The sequence below is a fragment of the Terrapene carolina genome, unplaced genomic scaffold (genome assembly GCF_002925995.2).
Source record: "Terrapene carolina triunguis isolate 2854851 unplaced genomic scaffold, T_m_triunguis-2.0 Scaffold179, whole genome shotgun sequence".
Classification (NCBI taxonomy): Eukaryota; Metazoa; Chordata; order Testudines; family Emydidae; genus Terrapene; species Terrapene triunguis.
Genome location: NW_020664530.1, coordinates 1,397,536 through 1,417,129, shown reverse-complemented (window position 1 = coordinate 1,417,129; position 19,594 = coordinate 1,397,536). Strand labels below are relative to the sequence as shown.

Genomic DNA, 19,594 nt, shown 5'->3' with positions numbered 1-19,594 from the left:
AAACACCATTATATTAGCATAATGCCATCCACGTTAGGGAGCTGTAAAACTTTAATTATTCCAATTTCAAACCAATTTAGTTAAAGGCGTACAAAAACTCTTTGCAGACCAGCCCTTTTTTCCCCAGAGAAGCAGCTCAGGCTATCTGTCTTCACAGGAAATTCCTGGACACAGTCTGACAATGAAATTAAGAAATAAAAAACAATGACAAACAATTACAGTTACCTGAAATCATATATTGAAAATTGATTTTGAGCATCGAAAGCTTTTGCCTTTGATATCCGTGCAGACTCTTTCTGTCCAAACTTCACTTAATTCAGTTTGGATACACGTCTACTTCATTGTGATATTTTGAAAATGAGAAATAGAAGTTTTTCTTTACCTAACAATCATCATCCTTGTTAGGCTGATAAGCAACGTACATATTACTTTCCACAACGTTTAGGGGAAAGAGTACACAGCAAGTGAAGAAAAATACTATCTCCAACTGAAATTGCTGGGGGAATTTAAGTTGGCAAATGAAACCCATATTCACCAAACTTTGATTAACTGAAATTTTGGGGGTAATTATAGCTCAGTTATGACTCCAAATTTGCACTGTATCCAAGAATGAAAATGCCAGTCAGATAAACATGCTGTTAGGAACTTCAAAGAAATTACACACCAGCAAGCACAGTTCCTTGAAAGCTCAATGGCATTGTCTTCAATGCATTCCAAGATTGTAGGACCTTAAGTATAGACTCTTTGAAACTGACTGGCATCACTTTACTGAAGTCCAGGATTAGTGAACCATTGTGCAACCTCTCCAAAGAGACAAACCAACCAAAGGGCTTTGAAAAAGCTGTGTCGTGAATTGCTAATGCTGGAGCATAGTGAAGAAAGACATAGTGAAGTTTTGAAAAGGTCAGTAAGACACTTCTCACTATGCTCCTGAACTGAGAACCCATAATGCAACTTTTTGAAAACCTCCTTGCAGGTTCCCTCTTTAATTTGAAAACCAGTTCACTGGAAGGTTTTTGGTGCTTCTCTGAGATCTTTTGATAAATATGCTTGAAATAAATGCTTTTTTTTAGAAATTTATGATCTTCATAAAATGGGAGTCTAAAATAGAAGGGACGGCTCTTCACAACACATGTAGGCATATGTATTACTAACACATACACACATACTTTTCAATAATAGTGTGCTGTGACACTTTTGTATTTTTATGTCTGATTTTGTAAGCAAGTAGTTTATAGTGAAGTGAAATTTGAGGTACACAAGACAAATCAGACTCCCAAAAGGGGTACAGTAGTCTGAAAGGGGATACAGTAACCACTGTCCTAGAGTGTGCAGGAACCATAATTTTGTTTCAAGGGGAGTTCTATAATTCTGTTTTATTTCAGAACAGAAAGAAAACAAAAAAATTCAAATTTTTCCACAAATCAAAATTCTGGAAAAAATTGCATTTTGGGTCAATCAAAATGTTTCATTTTGATAAAATTGAAAGAGTTCATTTGGATTTCAACTGTTGACATCATACTTCATAGTGTTAAAAACTGAAATGAAAAGTCATTTTGAAATGGAAAATTGAAATATTTCGTTTTGAAAAGGTCTAAATGGAATGTTTCAATCATATTGAAATGTGGGGCTTTTTCTCCAATTTTCACTTCAAAATAATTTTTTTCAAAGGCAACATGTTCGCACAAAATGCTTTGCTTTTGACACAATGGCATTTTCTGGAAAAACATTGCATTGGAAAATTTCCAACCAGGTTCAATACTTAAAGAGATAAATGCAAAATTTAATTCCTCTCTTTCACTTCTCTACTAGAAATTACTTCCAGAAACACTGTATAACCTGAAGGCCTTCGTCAACTGTTTTTCAGTTGCAGGAACCTCTGTATGTAAGAAATTCTCTGCAGTATTACAGACAAGAATATAATTTCACTCGACTTGAATAACCCTTAGTGGACTGCAAAACTATTTCAGTAAATATTAACCACTAAAGTGATTCAAAACATGGTCCTTAAAGTGCATCACTTTTTAAAAAACTAAACACGTTAAAATATACTTTGTTTCTTGAGTTGCTGTTTGTGTTCATAAGTTCAATTGTGGAAGCTTTTACAGATGCTAGGAAAATTTTGCCAGGACGTGTTCAAATGAAATGATTTACAGAATATGATATAGTCTAGAGGTTAATAAAACCCACCAATTTCACAGGCTTTCACAAATAATAAGATGAAAACATCAGATAATTTTCAGCTATCAAATATTTCAATTCTTAACTTTCTGTTTTTGAGACATATTCAGCAGAATGGCTAAAGGAACTGTATTAGTCTTCTGGGACAGGAAGAATAAGGTTTCTGTAAAAATGTTAAATTAATTTTTATAGTGATGCAAACTCAGGGAAGGGTTGTTAAGGGATGGCCTTCTGCCACAGGGTGGAGTTTTGTTTTGGTATCCTTTTAGAGCTTGCAGGTGTTTGGCATGAGCTGAAATCAGAGCCAGCTGTGATATTTCAACTCTGATATTTCCCTCCCAATACTTCTCAGAAGTGATGCATCAGGATGTCTTACACCTGATGTACTCAACTTGTGTGGTATGTCTGTAACTGTTCTGCTAAAAAATACCATTTCAGGACTTCCATTTTTATTTTCTGCTCACAGCATTGATATGATAAAATGTATCAAGGAGTGTGGTTTTAAACATTAGCTAACAAATTATTAAATTGTCCATAATTCAGCCATCTTATTCTTTTTTTAAATTTCTGCCAGCCATTCGGAAAAAACAGTGGCATTGTATGGTGACTGTAAAAGACAGAACACCTAATGAAAAAAGTAAGAAGAATACTTTCATTCCCCTTATTTAATAGCCAGAGATCTTTATGCTTTCATGGCCTATCTGCAGTACGGTGCGTACCTGCTTTTGTTTTATCTTTTGGAGGAATTTGAATTGTTTCTGTTAAAAAAAATATGTTCTCTTTTAAGTTTGTATTGTTTGGAAAACCTCAAACCACATTGTATTTCATACACATGTTCCCAAGGGTATGTTAAATAGGACCATACTCAGGTCATCCAGTAAATTTTTAAAACTTTTAAAGAATTCTTTTAATGTACTCTATGATTTTGGCCTGATTAAAAGAACATATTTTAGAAAAAGAGAACCTGAAAAATGTCTAAATATAAAACGCTGCAAGCAGATAGCCTATACAGTATCTTTATAGGACCTTCTATAAATATACTTTTCTCTCTCTCTTTCCCTCTCATTTTTTAAGGAAAGCAAGTTGTCCCTTTAACGGGTCTTAACTATGTGACTGTTTTCTTAACTACTGTACCAGTGACCCTAAGAGAGCAAATGCCTGTCTCTCAACCCTTTTAACCTCTGTCTCCCTCCCCCTCACATAGACACTGATTGACTTAGCAGTGAGAATGCCTGCAGTATTCATTTTAACAACACAAATGAATAAAAGATTATAATCAGTTGGGAAAAGGTAGACAACGTTTCATTCCATTCATGGAAAAAATGTATCACCTGGCGATCCAGCTTAGTCAAAAGCTTCATTTTTTTGGCAGCTCAGTTAGAGTATGATTGAAACTGTTAATGATGTTAACAAAACATCCCAGGGTCAGACAAATTGTTCTAATCTGAGTTTACAAAAGAAATTATATGGGCGTCTTTTGACCCCCAGGGTTCCATGGTGGGGGAAAGATACACACCTATAGCTGATTGAATTGTATACCATTTCAGTCCTCCCTTTTAGACTTGCTTCCCTTTCCCTTCAGTCTTGCTTCCATCCCTCTTCAGTTTTACCCCATGCGCTTGGTCTTTGGCTGCTAAAGGCCTTGTGGTGCACCGTAAAGCATTTTGCAGCATTGCTAACAGCTGTGCTGGCATAACGCTTTGATGGTTGTTGACATGCACTACATTGTGAAGCCTCAGTCACCAGTGGTGTGAGCCCACATCTGATGACTGCTGCTTTATATTAAGAATGACAAAAAAAACTGAAGATGATTAGGAAACGGTGGGGATGAAAATTAATGAAACTGTTTCAAGACAATGTTACTGAATATATTATATTATATTATAGTACTATTGCTAGTAAAAGACAGCCAGGGGAAGAACCTTCATAGCATGTGGATTCCAAAGATATCCTGGTTAGAGGTAAAGGAAAGTCTATCCACATCCAAAGGCCACTGGTTTGGGTATTGCTTTTGGTTCTCTACAATGAGGCAAAGCTAGTGAAATTTAAAAATGTGTTAGCTGATTGTGGTAAATCCTTGAGTTATAAATCTACTGCCTTTGTCTACATTTAGTGCTAAGTGGTGTTTAAAAATGTGTTTATTAACGCAAGTTAGCTAAAATCTCCTAAACACAGATTTTCCTAGTCTAGGCAGATCTTGAGAGAAGATGAACAAAAAAGAATTCTTCCATTATTTCAGAGTGATCACAAAGTCCTTATACTGTATATCGTCATATATCTGATACTTTGGCTATGATTATGGTATGGTCTTGTTGGGAAATATCTTCTATTCCTGTTATAAATGGGATTTGGGAGTGTGGGGGATATATGGATTACAGAACCTGAGCGATTGGTGGATTTTCTGTTCTACCCAGTCCCAGTCCACTGTAGTGCTTTTTGTAGTGCAGGAAGTGAATTGACAAGATGGTCTATGAAAGGGTAAAGTTGTTGTTGAAGAGTGAGAATGTGTATAGTATATTGGTGGTTTATGCAGACACGTGGCTGCTGCTGGAACACAAGGACAGTGATTGGATGCACAGGTGAACACTGACATCCCAGAATAAAGGGATAGGTGCAAATTCATTAACTTTTTCCTTGAACTGGCCCTAAACTTCTGAGTCCAAGTCAATTTTGAGATATTGGATCAGGAAGGGCAATGGAGGACCCATCTGCAGATGTTTGAAGTACTCACCACAAAAATATAAAGTGCAATTAAAAATGTAAACAAAATAGCCGACACAAATGGAAGACTGAGTTTACTGCTCTCCACATTGGTCCTTTCTCTTGTATTCACCTCTCAGACCTGGTCTACACTAGGAGTTTATGTCGAATTTAGCAGCGTTACATCGAATTAACTCTGCACCCATCCACACAACTAAGCTATTTAGTTTGACTTCTGTACTCCTCCACAACAAGGGGAGTAGCGCTAAATTCGACATGGCCATGTCGAATTAGGCTAGGTGTGGATGGAAATCGACGCTAATAGCTCCGGGAGCTATCCCACAGTGCACCACTCTGTTGACGCTCTGGACAGCAGTCCAAGCTCGGATGCTCTGACCAGCCACACAGGAAAAGCCCCGGGAAAATTTGAATTCCTTTTCCTGTCTGGGCAGTTTGAATCTCATTTCCTGTTTGGACATCGTGGCGAGCTCAGCAGCACTGGCAACGATGCAGAGCTCTCCAGCAGAGATGGCCATGCAATCTCAGAATAGAAAGAGGGCCCCAGCATGGACTGATTGGGAAGTCTTGGATCTGATCGCTGTGTGGGGCAATGAGTCCGTGCTTTCCGAGCTGCGATCGAAAAAACGGAATGCAAAGATCTACGAGAAGATCTCAAAAGCCATGGCACAGAGAGGATACAGCCGGGATGCAATGCAGTGCCGCGTGAAAATCAAGGAGCTGAGACAAGGCTACCAGAAGACCAAAGAGGCAAACGGATGCTCCGGATCCCAGCCCCAGACATCCCGTTTCTACGAGGCACTGCATTCCATCCTAGGTGCGGCCGCCACCACTACCCCACCACTGACCGTGGACTCTGAGGATGGGATATTGTCAACGGCCGGTTCCTCAGACATGTTAGCAGACGGGGAAGATGAGGAAGGAGATGAGGAGGACGAGAGAGTCGACAGCGCTTACAACTCTGATTTCCCTGACAGCCAGGATCTCTTCATCACCCTTACAGAGATCCCCTACCAACCGTCCCCAGGCATTAACCCGGACACAGAATCAGGGGAAGGATCAGTCGGTTTTAAACATGTAAACATTTATTTTTAACAGAACAGGAATATTAACAATATTAACAATGGGTTTTGCATGATTACTTTGCTCTAGGCGCTTAACGTTTCAGTCCTTGGCAGTGCAACTACTGAAAAAAAATCTAACAATGTCCGCTTTAGCATGATTGGTTTGCCCTAGGCGCTCTACTGTTTAGTCCCTGCCAGTGCAGCTACAGTAAAATCCGGTCTATATGTCCGGGGATAGAGCAGAAATCCTCCTGGGACATCTCCACGAAGCTCTCCTAGAGGTAATTGGAAAGCCTTTGCATCAGGTTCCTGGGGAGAGCGGCCTTATTGGGTCCTCCGTGGTACGAAACGTTTCCGCGCCAGGAGACAAGCAAGTACTCCGGGATCATTGCCTTGCAGAGCATGGCGGCATACGGCCCTGGTCTTTGCATGCTTTCCCGAAGCATCCTTTCTTTCTCCGTCTCTGAAATGCTCATCAGAGTGATGTCGCTCATGGTGACCTGCTTTGAATTAGGTAGGGGAATGTTAGTATTGGGACTGCTTGCCTGTTCCTTTACAGAACTGTAACCGGCGGTTTACAGCCACACGGTGGAGGCGGGAGAGGGGCAGCATACAGGGATCTTTCCCTGGGACAGCCGCGAGGGGGTGGGACAGGGGCAGAGTTCATGCTTGCCGGATTGCTGGCAGCAGGGACTGGCATTGCTTTGAACGTGAAAGGAGGCCAATGCTATTATTAAAGTTTTAAGCAGCCACAAGTCTACGGCTTACCATGTCGGCCTGCTACACAAATTCTGCTGTCCTGCCCCGCTTGTCTGATCTGCGCTGCAAGACCCCAGGCACTGAATGCGAAGGCCGAAAATTCGACCTTGTCCTGAGTGCGCATGTGATAGGTACTGTGCATGGTCTTGTTCACAGAGAAAGACTATGTTCTTTGTTCACAACTAAATTTATCTTTCTGAGGAATTCACTCCCTTTTTCCCATCCCACAGCTGCGACTGTCTCCGGACCTACCCTGGCATCACACTCCCAGAGGCTAGCGCAGATTAGGCGTAGGAAGAAGAGGACACAGGAGGACATGTTCTCGGAACTTATGGTCTGCTCCCGAGCCCATGCAGCCCAGCAGACCCAGTGGAGGGAGAACATGTCCCAGATCCATCGAGCACACATTGAACGGGAGGAGAGGTGGCGGCAGGAAGACCAGCAGGAGACTCAAACGCTGCTTGGACTAATGAAGGAGCAAACGGACACGCTCCGGCGCCTTGTGGATGTTCTGCAGGACCGGAGGCAGGAGGACAGAGCCCCGCTGCAGTCTATCTCTAACCGCCCTCCCCCGCCACAAAGTCCCATACCCCCCTCACCCAAAGTCCCAAGAAGGAGGGGCGGCAGAGTCCGTGAAAACTCTCACTCCACCCCTGCAAACTGCTCAAGTACCAGAAGGCTGTCATTCCCCAAAATTTGATAAGTCCTTTCCTTCCCGCCTCACCCAAGCCCCCGTCCCAGTTTCATCCCCCAGTTTCATGTGTAGTTGCTAATAAAAAATATGTTTCTGTTAATTACTGTTTCCATCATGTTCTTTCAGAGGAGAGTCTGTTTGAAGGGGCGGAAGGGGGTTGGTAATTGGACAGGACAGTCACCTTTACCAGGGTACAGACGCGAGGGCAGGTTCAGCAGCAGGGCACACACACATTGCAGTCACTAGTTACCCTGGTCAGTCTGGGAGGTGGTTTTCATGTTCTGTGTGGGGGGGGGCAATGTGACTTTGTGGCGGGGGAGGGCGGTTAGAGATCTTATGCAGCGGTCCTTATCCTGGATCAGAGAGCCACGCAGCAGGGGATCTGTAACCGTCCTCCCCCTGCCACAAAGTCACATAGCCCCCACACACAGAGTCCCGAACAGGAGGGGTGTCAGGCTCCATTGAAACAACCAGTCCACCAGTGCGGAGCCTGTCATTCCTCGAGTTTAGAAGCGTCCTTTGCATTACTACACTACACCCGCTCCCCACCACAGTCTGCGTCCCAGGTTCAACACTTTACCGCGAAAACAGTAATAAAGAAAACGGTGTTCATTAACAAATTTCCAGTGATTTTATTTTTAAACGTGTGTTGGAAGGGGGGGAACGGGGTGAACGGGGTATGTGACTGGAGAGGATAGTGAACATTAACCGGGTAAAGAAACGGGGGCAGGTTCAGCTTCTCTGTAAACAAACTTAATAGTCACAGGTTACCCTGCTCACTCAGGAACCTAGCTTTCAAAGCCTCCCAGATGCACAGCGTGTCCCGCTGGGCTCTTCTAATCGCACGGCTGTCTGGCTGGGCGTAATCAGCAGCCAGGCTATTTGCCTCAATCTCCCACCCCGCCATAAAGGTCTCCCCCTTGCTCTCACAGAGATTGTGGAGCACACAGCAAGCTGCAATAACAATGGGGATATTGGTTTCGCTGAAATCAGAGCGAGTCAGTAAGCTTCTCCATCTCCCCTTGAGACATCCAAAAGCAAACTCCACCACCATTCTGCATTTGCTCAGCCGGTAGTTGAAGAGTTCTTTTTCACTGTCCAGGGCGCCTGTATAGGGCTTCATGAGCCAGGGCATTAGCGGGTAGGCTGGGTTCCCGAGGATCACTATAGGCATCTCCACATCCCCAACAGTTATTTTGTGGTCCGGGAAGTAAATACCTTCCTGCAGCCGTCTAAACAGACCAGAGTTCCTGAAAACACGAGCGTTATGAACCTTGCCCGGCCATCCGACGTTGATGTTGGTAAAACGTCCCCTATGGTCCACCAGTGCTTGTGGCACCATTGAAAAGTAACCCTTTCTGTTAATGTACTGGCTGGCCTGGTGGTCCGGTCCCAGGATAGGGATGTGAGTTCCATCTATAGCCCCACCGCAGTTTGGGAATCCCATCGTGGCGAAGCCATCTATGATGACCTCCACGTTTCCCAGGGTCACTACCTTTGAGAGCAGTAGCTCAACGATTGCGTTGGCTACTTGCATCACAACAACCCCCACGGTAGATTTGCCCACGCCAAAGTGGTTCGCGACTGACCGGTAGCTGTCTGGCGTTGCAAGCTTCCAGAAGGCTATGGCCACTCGCTTCTGGACAGTCAGGGCTGCTCGCATCCGGGTGTCCTTGCGCTTCAGGGCAGGGGACAGCAACTCACAAAGTTCCATGAAAGTCCCCTTCCGCATGCGAAAGTTTTGCAGCCACTGTGATTCATCCCAGACCTGCAGCACTATGCGGTCCCACCAGTCCGTGCTTGTTTCCCGGGCCCAGAATCGCCGTTCCACAACATCAACATGACCCATTGCCACCATGATGTCCTCGGCGCGGGGTCCCGTGCTTTTTGACAGGTCTGTGCCACTCTCAGACTTCAGGTCCTCACTGCGCTGCCGTAGCCTCCTCGCCCGATTTCTCAGCATCTGCCTCTGGGAAAGGTGGATGATAAGGTGCGAGGTGTTGACAACGGCCATAACTGCAGCGATGGTCGCAGCGGGCTCCATGCTCGCAGTGCTGTGGCGTCCGTGCTGTCACTGACCAGAAAAGTGCGCGAACTGATTTCCCGCCGGCGCTTTCAGGGAGGGAGGGCAGGAGTGACGGTTGGATGATGACAGTTACCCAAAAGCACCCTCGACACATTTTTTCCCCAGAAGGCATTGGGGGCTCGACCCAGAATTCCAATGGGCAGCGGGGACTGCGGGAACTGTGGGATAGCTGCCCACAGTGCACCGCTTCCAATGTCGACGCTTGCCCCGTTAGTGTGGACTCACAAAGTCGAATTACTGTCCTTAGTGTGGATACACACATTCGACTTTGTAATATCGATTCCACATATTCGATTTAAGTAAAATCAAACTACTCTCGTACTGTAGACATACCCTCAGAGAGATAATGGTGTAGAAAGTATCAGAGGGGTAGCCGTGTTAGTCTGAATATGTAAAAAGCAACAGAGGGTCCTGTGGCACCTTTAAGACTAACAGAAGTATTGGGAGCATAAGCTTTCGTGGGTAAGAACCTCACTTCTTCAGGTGCAAGTAATGGAAATTTCCAGAGGCAGGTATAAATCAGTATGGAGATAACGAGGTTAGTTCAATCAGGGAGGGTGAGGTGCTCTGCTAGCAGTTGAAGTGTGAACACCAAGGGAGGAGAGTGGCCTGTAGAATTTGGTACTGGAGAGTTGTCTGGCAGCCTCCTTCTGGTAGTCAGACCTGTTCATCCAATACCAAATTCTACAGGCCACTTTCCTCAGATCCCACTGAGGAATACACTAAGAAACTGCACCATCTACTCAGGACACTCCCTACACTAACACAGGAACAAATCAACATACCCTTAGAGCCCCGACCGGGGTTATTCTATCTACTACCCAAGATCCACAAACCTGGAAATCCTGGACGCCCCATCATCTCGGGCATTGGCACTCTCACTGAAGGACTGTCTGGATATGTGGACTTCCTACTCAGACCCTACGCCACCAGCACTCCCAGCTATCTCCGTGACACCATTGATTTCCTGAGAAAAGTACAATGCATTGGTGACCTCCCAGAAATCACCATCCTAGCCACCATGGATGTAGAGGCTCTCTACACAAACATCCCACACACAGATGGAATACAAGATGTCAGGAACAGTATCCCTGATGATGACACAGCACAACTTGTTGCTGAGCTGTGACTTTATCCTCACGCACAATTATTTCATTTGGTGACAATATATACCTCCAGACCAGTGGCACCGCTATGGGCACCCGCACGGCCCCACAATATGCCAACATTTTTATGGCTGGCCTGGAACAACGCTTCCTCAGCTTTCGTCCACTCACGCCCCTTCTCTACCTACACTACATTGATGACATCTTCATCATCTGGACCCATGGGAAGGAGACCCTGGAAGAATTCCACCATGATTTCAACAGCTTCCACCCCACCATCAACCTCAGCCTGGACCAATCTACACGGGAGGTCCACTTCCTAGACACCACAGTACAAATAAGCGATGGCCACGTTAACACCACCCTATACCGAAAACCCACCGACCGCTACGCCTACCTTCATGCCTCCAGCTTCCACCCCGGACACACCACACGATCCATCATCTACAGCCAAGCGCTGAGGTACAACCGCATCTGCTCCAACCCCTCAAACAGAGACCAACACCTACAAGATCTTCACCAAGCATTCTCAAAACTACGATACCCACATAAGGAAATAAAGAAACAAATCAACAGAGCCAGACGTGTACCCAGAAGCCTCCTGCTACAAGACAGGCCCAAAAAAGAAACCAACAGAACTCCACTGGCCATCACCTACTGTCCTCAGCTTAAACCTCTCCAACGCATCATCAGTGATCTACAACCCATCCTGGACAATGATCCCTCACTTTCACAGACCTTGGGAGGCAGGCCAGTCCTCGCCCACAGACAACCCGCCAATCTTAAGCATATTCTCACCAGCAACCACGCACCGCACCATAACAACTCTAACTCAGGAACCAACCCATGCAACAAACCTCGATGCCAACTCTGCCCACATATCTACACCAGCAAACACCATCACAGGACCTAACCAGATCAGCTACAACATCACCGGCTCATTCACTTGCACGTCCACCAATGTTATATATGCCATTATGTGCCAGCAATGCCCCTCTGCTATGTACATTGGCCAAACTGGACAGTCACTACGCAAGAGGATAAATGGACACAAATCAGATATCAGGAATGGCAATATACAAAAACCTGTAGGAGAACACTTCAACCTCCCTGGCCACACAATAGCAGATGTAAAGGTAGCCATCTTACAGCAAAAAAACTTCAGGACCAGACTCCAAAGAGAAACTGCTGAGCTCCAGTTCATTTGCAAATTTGACACCATCAGATCAGGATTAAACAAAGACTGTGAATGGCTATCCAACTACAGAAGCAGTTTCTCCTCCCTTGGTGTTCACACCTCAACTGCTAGCAGAGCACCTCACCCTCCCTGATTGAACTAACCTCGTTATCTCCATACTGATTTATACCTGCCTCTGGAAATTTCCATTACTTGCATCTGAAGAAGTGAGGTTCTTACCCACGAAAGCTTATGCTCCCAATACTTCTGTTAGTCTTAAAGGTGCCACAGGACCCTCTGTTGCTTTTTAATGGTGTAGAAAGTATATCTAACCCAGTGATGTGATGCTAATATTTCAACAAGGGATTCTAGCACACATTTCTTTCCATAACTATACGATAAACCCTGAGTTCCAGGGAAAAGGGGCTATTCACTTGTTTTTCCATTTGAGCACAAGCATTTTCTCAGAACTATAAATCAGGGAGGGAGATAACGCCATTTACTAAACAAACCCATTAAGCTGCACTTCACTAGAAATGCTTACATTTTGTTCCAGGAAGTGATGAGAACAGAGCGATAGTGCAATAATGAGTCCAGAGGAGTGTGTAGAAGGGACACAATTTTTCAGGAAGTTCTATGAGGGAAGTTGGGAAGAAGCATGCTCCTTAATGGGAAAACAATTTGAAAAAACCAGGCAATTGGTGCAATCTGGTCCATTTCAAAGGCAAAGGCATCACTATGTGTCCCATGGTAGAGATGATTTAAAAGTATCCAGAGGGAAGGCAAACTTTGTCAGAAGCAGGGAAACTATCACAGTCCTCCCTTCAATTTGGTATGCAGTTTTCAGCAGGGGCACTTTAGTGATACTTTCCCCCCTCACCCCACTTTCAACACATCATCGCTTTAACCTCTAAAACATCCTCTCTCTCAGATTGTCATTGACTTTTTTTAATTTTGTGGTGCACTGAACAAAAAGTGCAGGATCTCCTTTTCAGTATCACCCTATGTATAACCCCCCAACCAACTAACCCCTGAGTAAAATAAAGCCTTCTGCAATGTAGTGTACAAAACCCAAGCTTAATCCCTGTGAAAATTATGAAGTGAGAAAGTTGGCCTGGTTATCCTCCATAGGCAAAGTCAGCATGGTGCTACCACATTTCAAGGAATAACAGTGCATTAATCTACCAAAAACGCCACTCTTATGCAGCAGTAGCTTTATAAATGCAGGCCCTTGATATACAATAAATGTGTTCCTTTATCACACATTCATTTTCTGTTCTTTTATTCTTGTGCACAGTCTTGGTATATATACTATACAGTCTATACACTGGTGCACAACAGATATTACATACAGAACAGATTCATTTATTTCAGTAGTCAATCCTATTTCACAGTTTTTAGTGATGCATTTTGATTCCTTGAACACTCTCATTTCTTTATCAGATATTTGATTCCGAGGATGTTCACTGTGCATACATTTGCACTCAAGTAGATGTATAGTCTGTATGGAACAGGTTTATTCCAGCATCAGGAATTCATTTAAATGAGATTCACTGAATAGCAGAACAGGTGCAAAATATAGCCTGTTAACTTTGTTTGACACAACTGGTTGAGCTGGCGAGAGAACAATCAACCCAACAAGCTCCAATGGGAAAATCAGTGCAGTGCCCAGCTTTCATAAGTTTATGGGCATAAGAAGGTAAGAATATTTTAACCAAATGTATGGTATCTGTTATGAATAAAGAAACATTTAACTTTGTGAAATACTAAAAGCAAAAGACAAATTCCTCTTAGTTCTTGGGAGTTCCTAGCCAAGAAATGGCTCAAAATATTTCTGCATCATATTTTCATTCAACTGTATTCAAAGCTTGATAATTTTTATCAATATACTTTGTAGTTACACCTACTATAAAGACTAGGATGTTTGCTTGTGAGAGTGAAGAATTATTTTCCCGCACTGCAGTATTTGCCTAGAAAAATGTTGCCCTCCTGTCCTCTGAAGAACAGATATTGACCACTGATGAGAGCAAGATACTTGATGTACCAATGGCCTAATGCAATATGGAAAAGGCTATATTTCCAAATGTGCACTCCATTTTAGGGTCAGCAGTTAATGATCGTTCGTAATTATACCATGTTACTAGCCTCATACTCAACATAAATGACTTGAATCACATTTTTATAGGTAGTTGAAAGCTGGTGTGGAGGAAAGCAATTGTTATTGAATATTTGTAAAACACGTTACTAATGTATCACAAAGGCTCCGTGAGAACTGACCTGAGGATCCGAGAATACTTGCTGCATACTGTTGATTGGACCATATGGAACACCACTACCTTCAAAGAGTTCAAGCCATTTGGTGGTCATTTTTTCTGAAAACCTAGGAACAAACAAGGAGCATGTGGTTTAAACTCTCTGTTTCAGATTCCAAAGAATGCAGAGCACCCCCACCCCTCCTCACTGATTTCTTCCCAGGCAGTCAATAATACAACAAAAATGTGCTGCATGTGTTCTTTGGAAATGCAAAGACTAAGCCTTAGGGCAAAGATCATGGTTAGACTGACTTATAATTCTATCTGATTGTCTGATGCAATCCAGCAACGATGCAAACCAAAATTATCAACATTTCCAAATATGGATCAATGGGTTTCCTTGAGTCCTTAATTACAGTAATGTGCTTCACATTTTATATATTTATTTAACAACAAAAGAATAGACATGATGTGGGTAAGAGTCTAATCTACGAAAGTGTCTTATTTTTGATCATAAAGATCACTGATTTAAAGCAGTACAATGTTGTTCCTCCATTACATTTGAAACATATGTCAGACTTAACAAAACACAATTGTTGGTCAGATAACAACATCAACTACATATTTATTTGCTGTACGATTATATAATCTGTCCTCAGGACATCCGGTTGAGCATGTGTGTGCTCTGCTTATCCTGTGTAATCCAAAATTCCCAAGTCTTTTTATACCATTTGTAAAGCTTAGCTCATTTCCTTGAAAGCATTCAATTTTCAGAGAGTCGGAAGTCCTTCTCTCTACCGTATTTCCCTCCTGAGATACTTGCATCCTATTTCCATAAGTGCAATTCTATTTCTTGTCTGCGAGGCAGAGTTACCGGTGTCCTGACAGTACAAACGGTCCTGAAGCAAAGGCAGTAACTAGCAAGTATAAGATGATATTTTCTATTGGTTTCTGGATTTCTGAAGCAGAAATGAACTGACATGGATTCCACCTCCTAAATTTCCTGAAGATACATAACATGATTGTCTGCCAAGATACTGGCCAGGTTTAAAACCATTGAGGGGAGGCAATTGGCATACTAGATTCAAACACATGAAGGAACTGACATGTAGTATATTTCCTGTTAAGTTTTCCTGCATAACTGGCATTCTCTATTTCATCATTTCCAAGTTCCTGAAGTCTAATAATCAACAACATTAATAACACTAAATTTTAGTTCAAGAATGCACTGTTCCCAAACATCTCTGGATGTCTAATAAAAATGTTAAAACAAATATTTAACACAAAGGCTATAGAGACAAAACTATATCAGAGTCAAAGAGACCCTATGGATAACTTGTACACATTACTTGTATTTTCATGTATAGTCTGTAACTGGCTGCAAAGTATTTTGTGATACTTTGGAATGAAAATGCTAGGGAGATAAGCTATGCTGCAATGTTCTGTATTGCATATTGGAAATGTGCCTATCCTAGCTTCACTTACATTTCTCTTTTCTGTACAGAAGGGGTTTTACCCAATTTTCATGAAGTAAATTTAATTTATGCTACAGGCAGCGATAATTATCCAACATTAAGGTGAAATTCACCCTGGTGCACAAGGCATTTGCATTTCAAAGCAGTGAGACAAAAGGTGTACCATAACTAGAGTTCTTCAAGATGTTTTGTTCCGATGGGTACTTCATGCCAGGATCTGCATGTGCCCATTCTCATTTAATGGGAGATGCTGTCAACAGTGTCCACACCTGCACCCTACACATCATCTTCATGTTCTGGTACAAGAGTATATAGGGAGGGATGGACCCACCACCACTCCAGTTCCTTCTCAACCGTGAAGCCTTCTTGGGAAATCTAGGTATCTTTCTGGGAAGTTCGGTGAACATGGTTTGATAAATGGGCAGGACCATTGAGCTGTTTGAGACTTGCTGTAGTTCCTTTTTGTCACAGGTGTGTAGACGCCAAGGCATTGAGCAAGTCTTTGGTGGGAGTAGAGGGACCCATCGAGGAACCACTGAAGAGCTTCAGGCCTTCAAAGGGAAAGTCCTCCATAGTTGTTTTGTATTTCCCAGGGAAGGCTGGAGGATTGCAGCCAAGATACTCAATGCATGGACTATGGTGGTAGCCACAGAGGGCAAAGCTGTGACAGCGATGCTAAGTGAGGCCTGAAGGGAAGCCTTGACAATCGTCTGGCCTTCTGTGATAAGATCCTGAAACTGCTCCCTCTGGTTTTGTGGCAGATGTTCAGCAAAATGAGAAAATGTGAAATAATTTGTAAAGTCATATTTTCCCATTGAGGACTAATAGCTGGCCACCATGAATTGCAGAGCAGACAAAAAGTAGTTTTTGCTGCCAAGAAAGTCTATGCATTTAAGTTGCTTGTGAGAAGGGGGTGATCAAGACCAATACTGTCTAGTTGTTACATTAATTGCATCGATGACCAAAGGGTTAGAGGCAGGATGGGAGAAAGGATACTCTGAACCCTAGAAAGAATATAGTATTTTTTTATCAGTCTGCTTACAAGTGAGTGGTAGGGTCGCTGGTGTTTGCCACACCAAAGGGGCTGGTGCTAACAGACATGGAAGGGCACGGCAATCTTCTCCTGGGGGAAAGTCTGTAAAATGTTCAGCAAATAATGTTGATCTTCTCCAACAGGATCTGTAAGGATTTGAGGTCTTGAAACATCTTGAAATCATCCCAAAGGATGGCGGGGTGTGTGGGCAGGCATAACAGCCTCATCCAGTGAGGAACAGGATTTGTACAATAGTGGTGTCTCCTCCTCTGCGCCTAGCTCCTGCTGTTCTGGAGGTTCTTCCTGTGGAAGGTGGCCCGCTGACAGTGGCTGTTGTTCTTGATCGGACCTCTTGCATGAGAGCACACTATATAACTGTTCTCATAGAGGTCCCACGGGTTCCAAAAAGCCCACTGGACTGGATTATAAGGAACAGGGCTGGACCCCGGAGAGCCCTTGCCAGGGTTGGTGGGCCAGTAATCCGCTGGTGGTCTCTTCCTCAAGACACATCTCAAGGGAAGAAGGCTAGAAGAGAAAGATGGTGGAAACCTGTATGGACACATCTGAGTCAGAGGAAGTATCCTCACCTGCGTCCAGTGGAGGAGCAAGAGGCATCAGTACAAGGGGTCACGTCACTACTGGAAGCCAGGGAGGGACCAATAACTGCACAGTTTCCAGTGGTCAAGTCTTTGTAGAAGGATGCAATAGGACCAGAAGGTAAATCAGCTCCAGAGAGTAAGTTGGTACTGGTGGGAAATCCCTCTTGGTACCCCTCAAGAAGGGATTCATGCTCTTCCAGATTTGGAAGTCCTCCTGAGACACGAACCTGGATGGGAGTGGGGAATCTGGATACTGTTGCGAGGTACTGGGGATAGTAACAAAGGACAGTCCATATGCTCTTTACTGTGATCTGAGAAGGACGATACTGAAGACAATTACTTTAAGACTTTGGACTTGGAGGAATCCTTGTGTTTAAAAGGCTCCAGTTCTGGTACTGATGCCAGTGCTGCATGAGGTTGCTTGCCAGGAGGCATCTCAGCGTCTTGCACATTGGGATCTTTTCTGGTGGTACTGTGAACTCAGTTCCAGAGGAGGTAGAAGCCTCAGTGATATCCATACCAGGATGTGAGGACTCCTTGTTTCTGATCAGGAGAGTGACTTTCTTCTCTTGTCTCTGTTTCTGGAGAATGAGGTCTCTTCTTTTAGATGGTCTCAAAGAATATGAGGGCCCACAGGATCTTTGCTTAACGGAGCTGGGGCTAGTGCAATCGCCAGTGCATTCTGAACAGTGGAGGCTTGAGAATGAGGGACCCAGGCTCCACGGGTCTCAGAGAATGCTCCATCAGAAGCAGTTTCAGTCTGTCCCCTCTCAGCTTTCTGGATCTGCTTTTGAATTCACTTGCACTTAGAGAGGACATGGGTCTCTCCAAGACAGCCAAGGCAGTTAGAATGCCTCTTGCTGAAGGGGAAGGATCTGTGGCAGGTCTGGCAGGGTATGAATTGCAGGATCTTGGACATAACCTGACAAGAAAAGCTGGAGATGGAGAGGGCTGAATGAAATGTAGGCCCAAACAAACAAAAAAGGATGGGGGGAGCACAAAGTTGTGCTGAATTCAATAGAAAAATAACAGTAAAATGAAACTATAGCAAAGAAATCAAAAACAAGAAAATAAGAAAGAAAAGTCAACAAGCTGTGTAGCTAGCTAGCAGACACAATGACCGTCTGTCTCAAGCCGCAGGCAGCTGAGAAGGAACTGGAGCGGCAGCAACTCTACCCCTCCCTTCATAGCCTTATACCAGAACACGAGGATGTGTAGACAGCAGACCCACGGATTCGACTGACAAAATCTCCGATCCAGAGTGCACAAGTGCGCGCACATCCTCACATAGAGCACCTATGGGGACAATCACTTGAAGAAGAATGCTAGTGCATAGGCCTTATGTTGGCCTTCTGCAGAGGAGGAAATTTTACTAGTAGTGAATACGTTTAACAAAATCATAATGGTAGAAATGGAGAAGTAGAAATACAGAAAACCCTTGGGGCTGCCAACTGATGTGCCAAGACTACTTCTACCCCTGCTTTCCCAGCCAGCTCGGGACTCCAGCACCCTGTCTTGTTGAGACAGACACAGACCCAGGGTCTGAACCACGTGCCCCAAAGCTGCAGACTTAACTAAAAGCTTCAGTGCCCTGCATGGTTTGAGTCAGACCCGCTAGCCTGCTGCAAACCCAGACCCATGTCTGAACCGCATCCCCTAACAGCTGTAGGCTTAATTGAAAGCAGGTTAAGAAGTGTTCCTGTCTATAACACTCAGAAGCCCAACTCCCAATGGGGTCCAAACCCCAAATAAATCTGTTTTACCCTGTATAAAGTTTATACGGGGTAAACTCATAAATTGTTCGCCCTCTATAACACTGATAGAGGGATATACACAGCTGTTTGCCCTCCCACCCCCAGGTATTAATACATACTCTGGGTTAATTAATTAAGTAAAAAGTGATTTTATTAAATACAGAAAGTAGGATTTAAGTGGTTCCAAGTAGTAACAGACAGAACAAAGTGAATTATCAAGCAAAATAAAATAGAACACCCAAGTCTAAGCCTAGTACAGTAATAAAACTGAATACAGATCAAATCTCACCCTCAGAGATGTTTCAATAAGTTTCTTTCACAGACTGGACGCCTTCCTAGTCTGGGTACAATCCTTTCCCCTCGTACAGCCCTTGTTCCAGCTCAGGTGGTAGCTAGGGGATTTCTCATGATGTCCCTACATTGTTCTGTTCCACCCACTTATATCTTTTGCATAAGGCAGGAATCCTTTGTCCCTCTCTGAGTTCCCAACCCTCCTTCTCAATGGAAAAGCACCAGGTTAAAGATGGATTCCAGTTCAGGTAACATGATCATATGTCACTGTAAGACTTCATTAACCACTTGCCAGCACATGCGTATACAGAAAGACTTACAAGTAAAACAGAGCTATCTACAGTCAATTGTCCTGGTTGATGGGAGCTATTAAGATTCCAAACCACCATTAATGGCCCACACTTT

General features: G+C 43.7%; 1 protein-coding gene across 1 annotated transcript in view; it reads right to left on the bottom strand.

Annotated features, from left to right (window-relative positions):
* Nucleotides 1-13,912: 13,912 nt before the first annotated feature.
* LOC113406995 (succinate--hydroxymethylglutarate CoA-transferase-like) overlaps nt 13,913-19,594 on the bottom strand; it is a 243,664-nt gene continuing 237,982 nt past the window's right edge. Inside the window, exons 12-13 of the mRNA XM_029912065.1 lie at nt 14,063-14,165; nt 13,913-13,981 (exon numbers count right to left, since the gene is read on the bottom strand). Coding sequence (XP_029767925.1) covers nt 13,913-13,981; nt 14,063-14,165 — 172 coding nt within the window. The remainder of the gene's footprint in view (nt 13,982-14,062; nt 14,166-19,594) is intronic.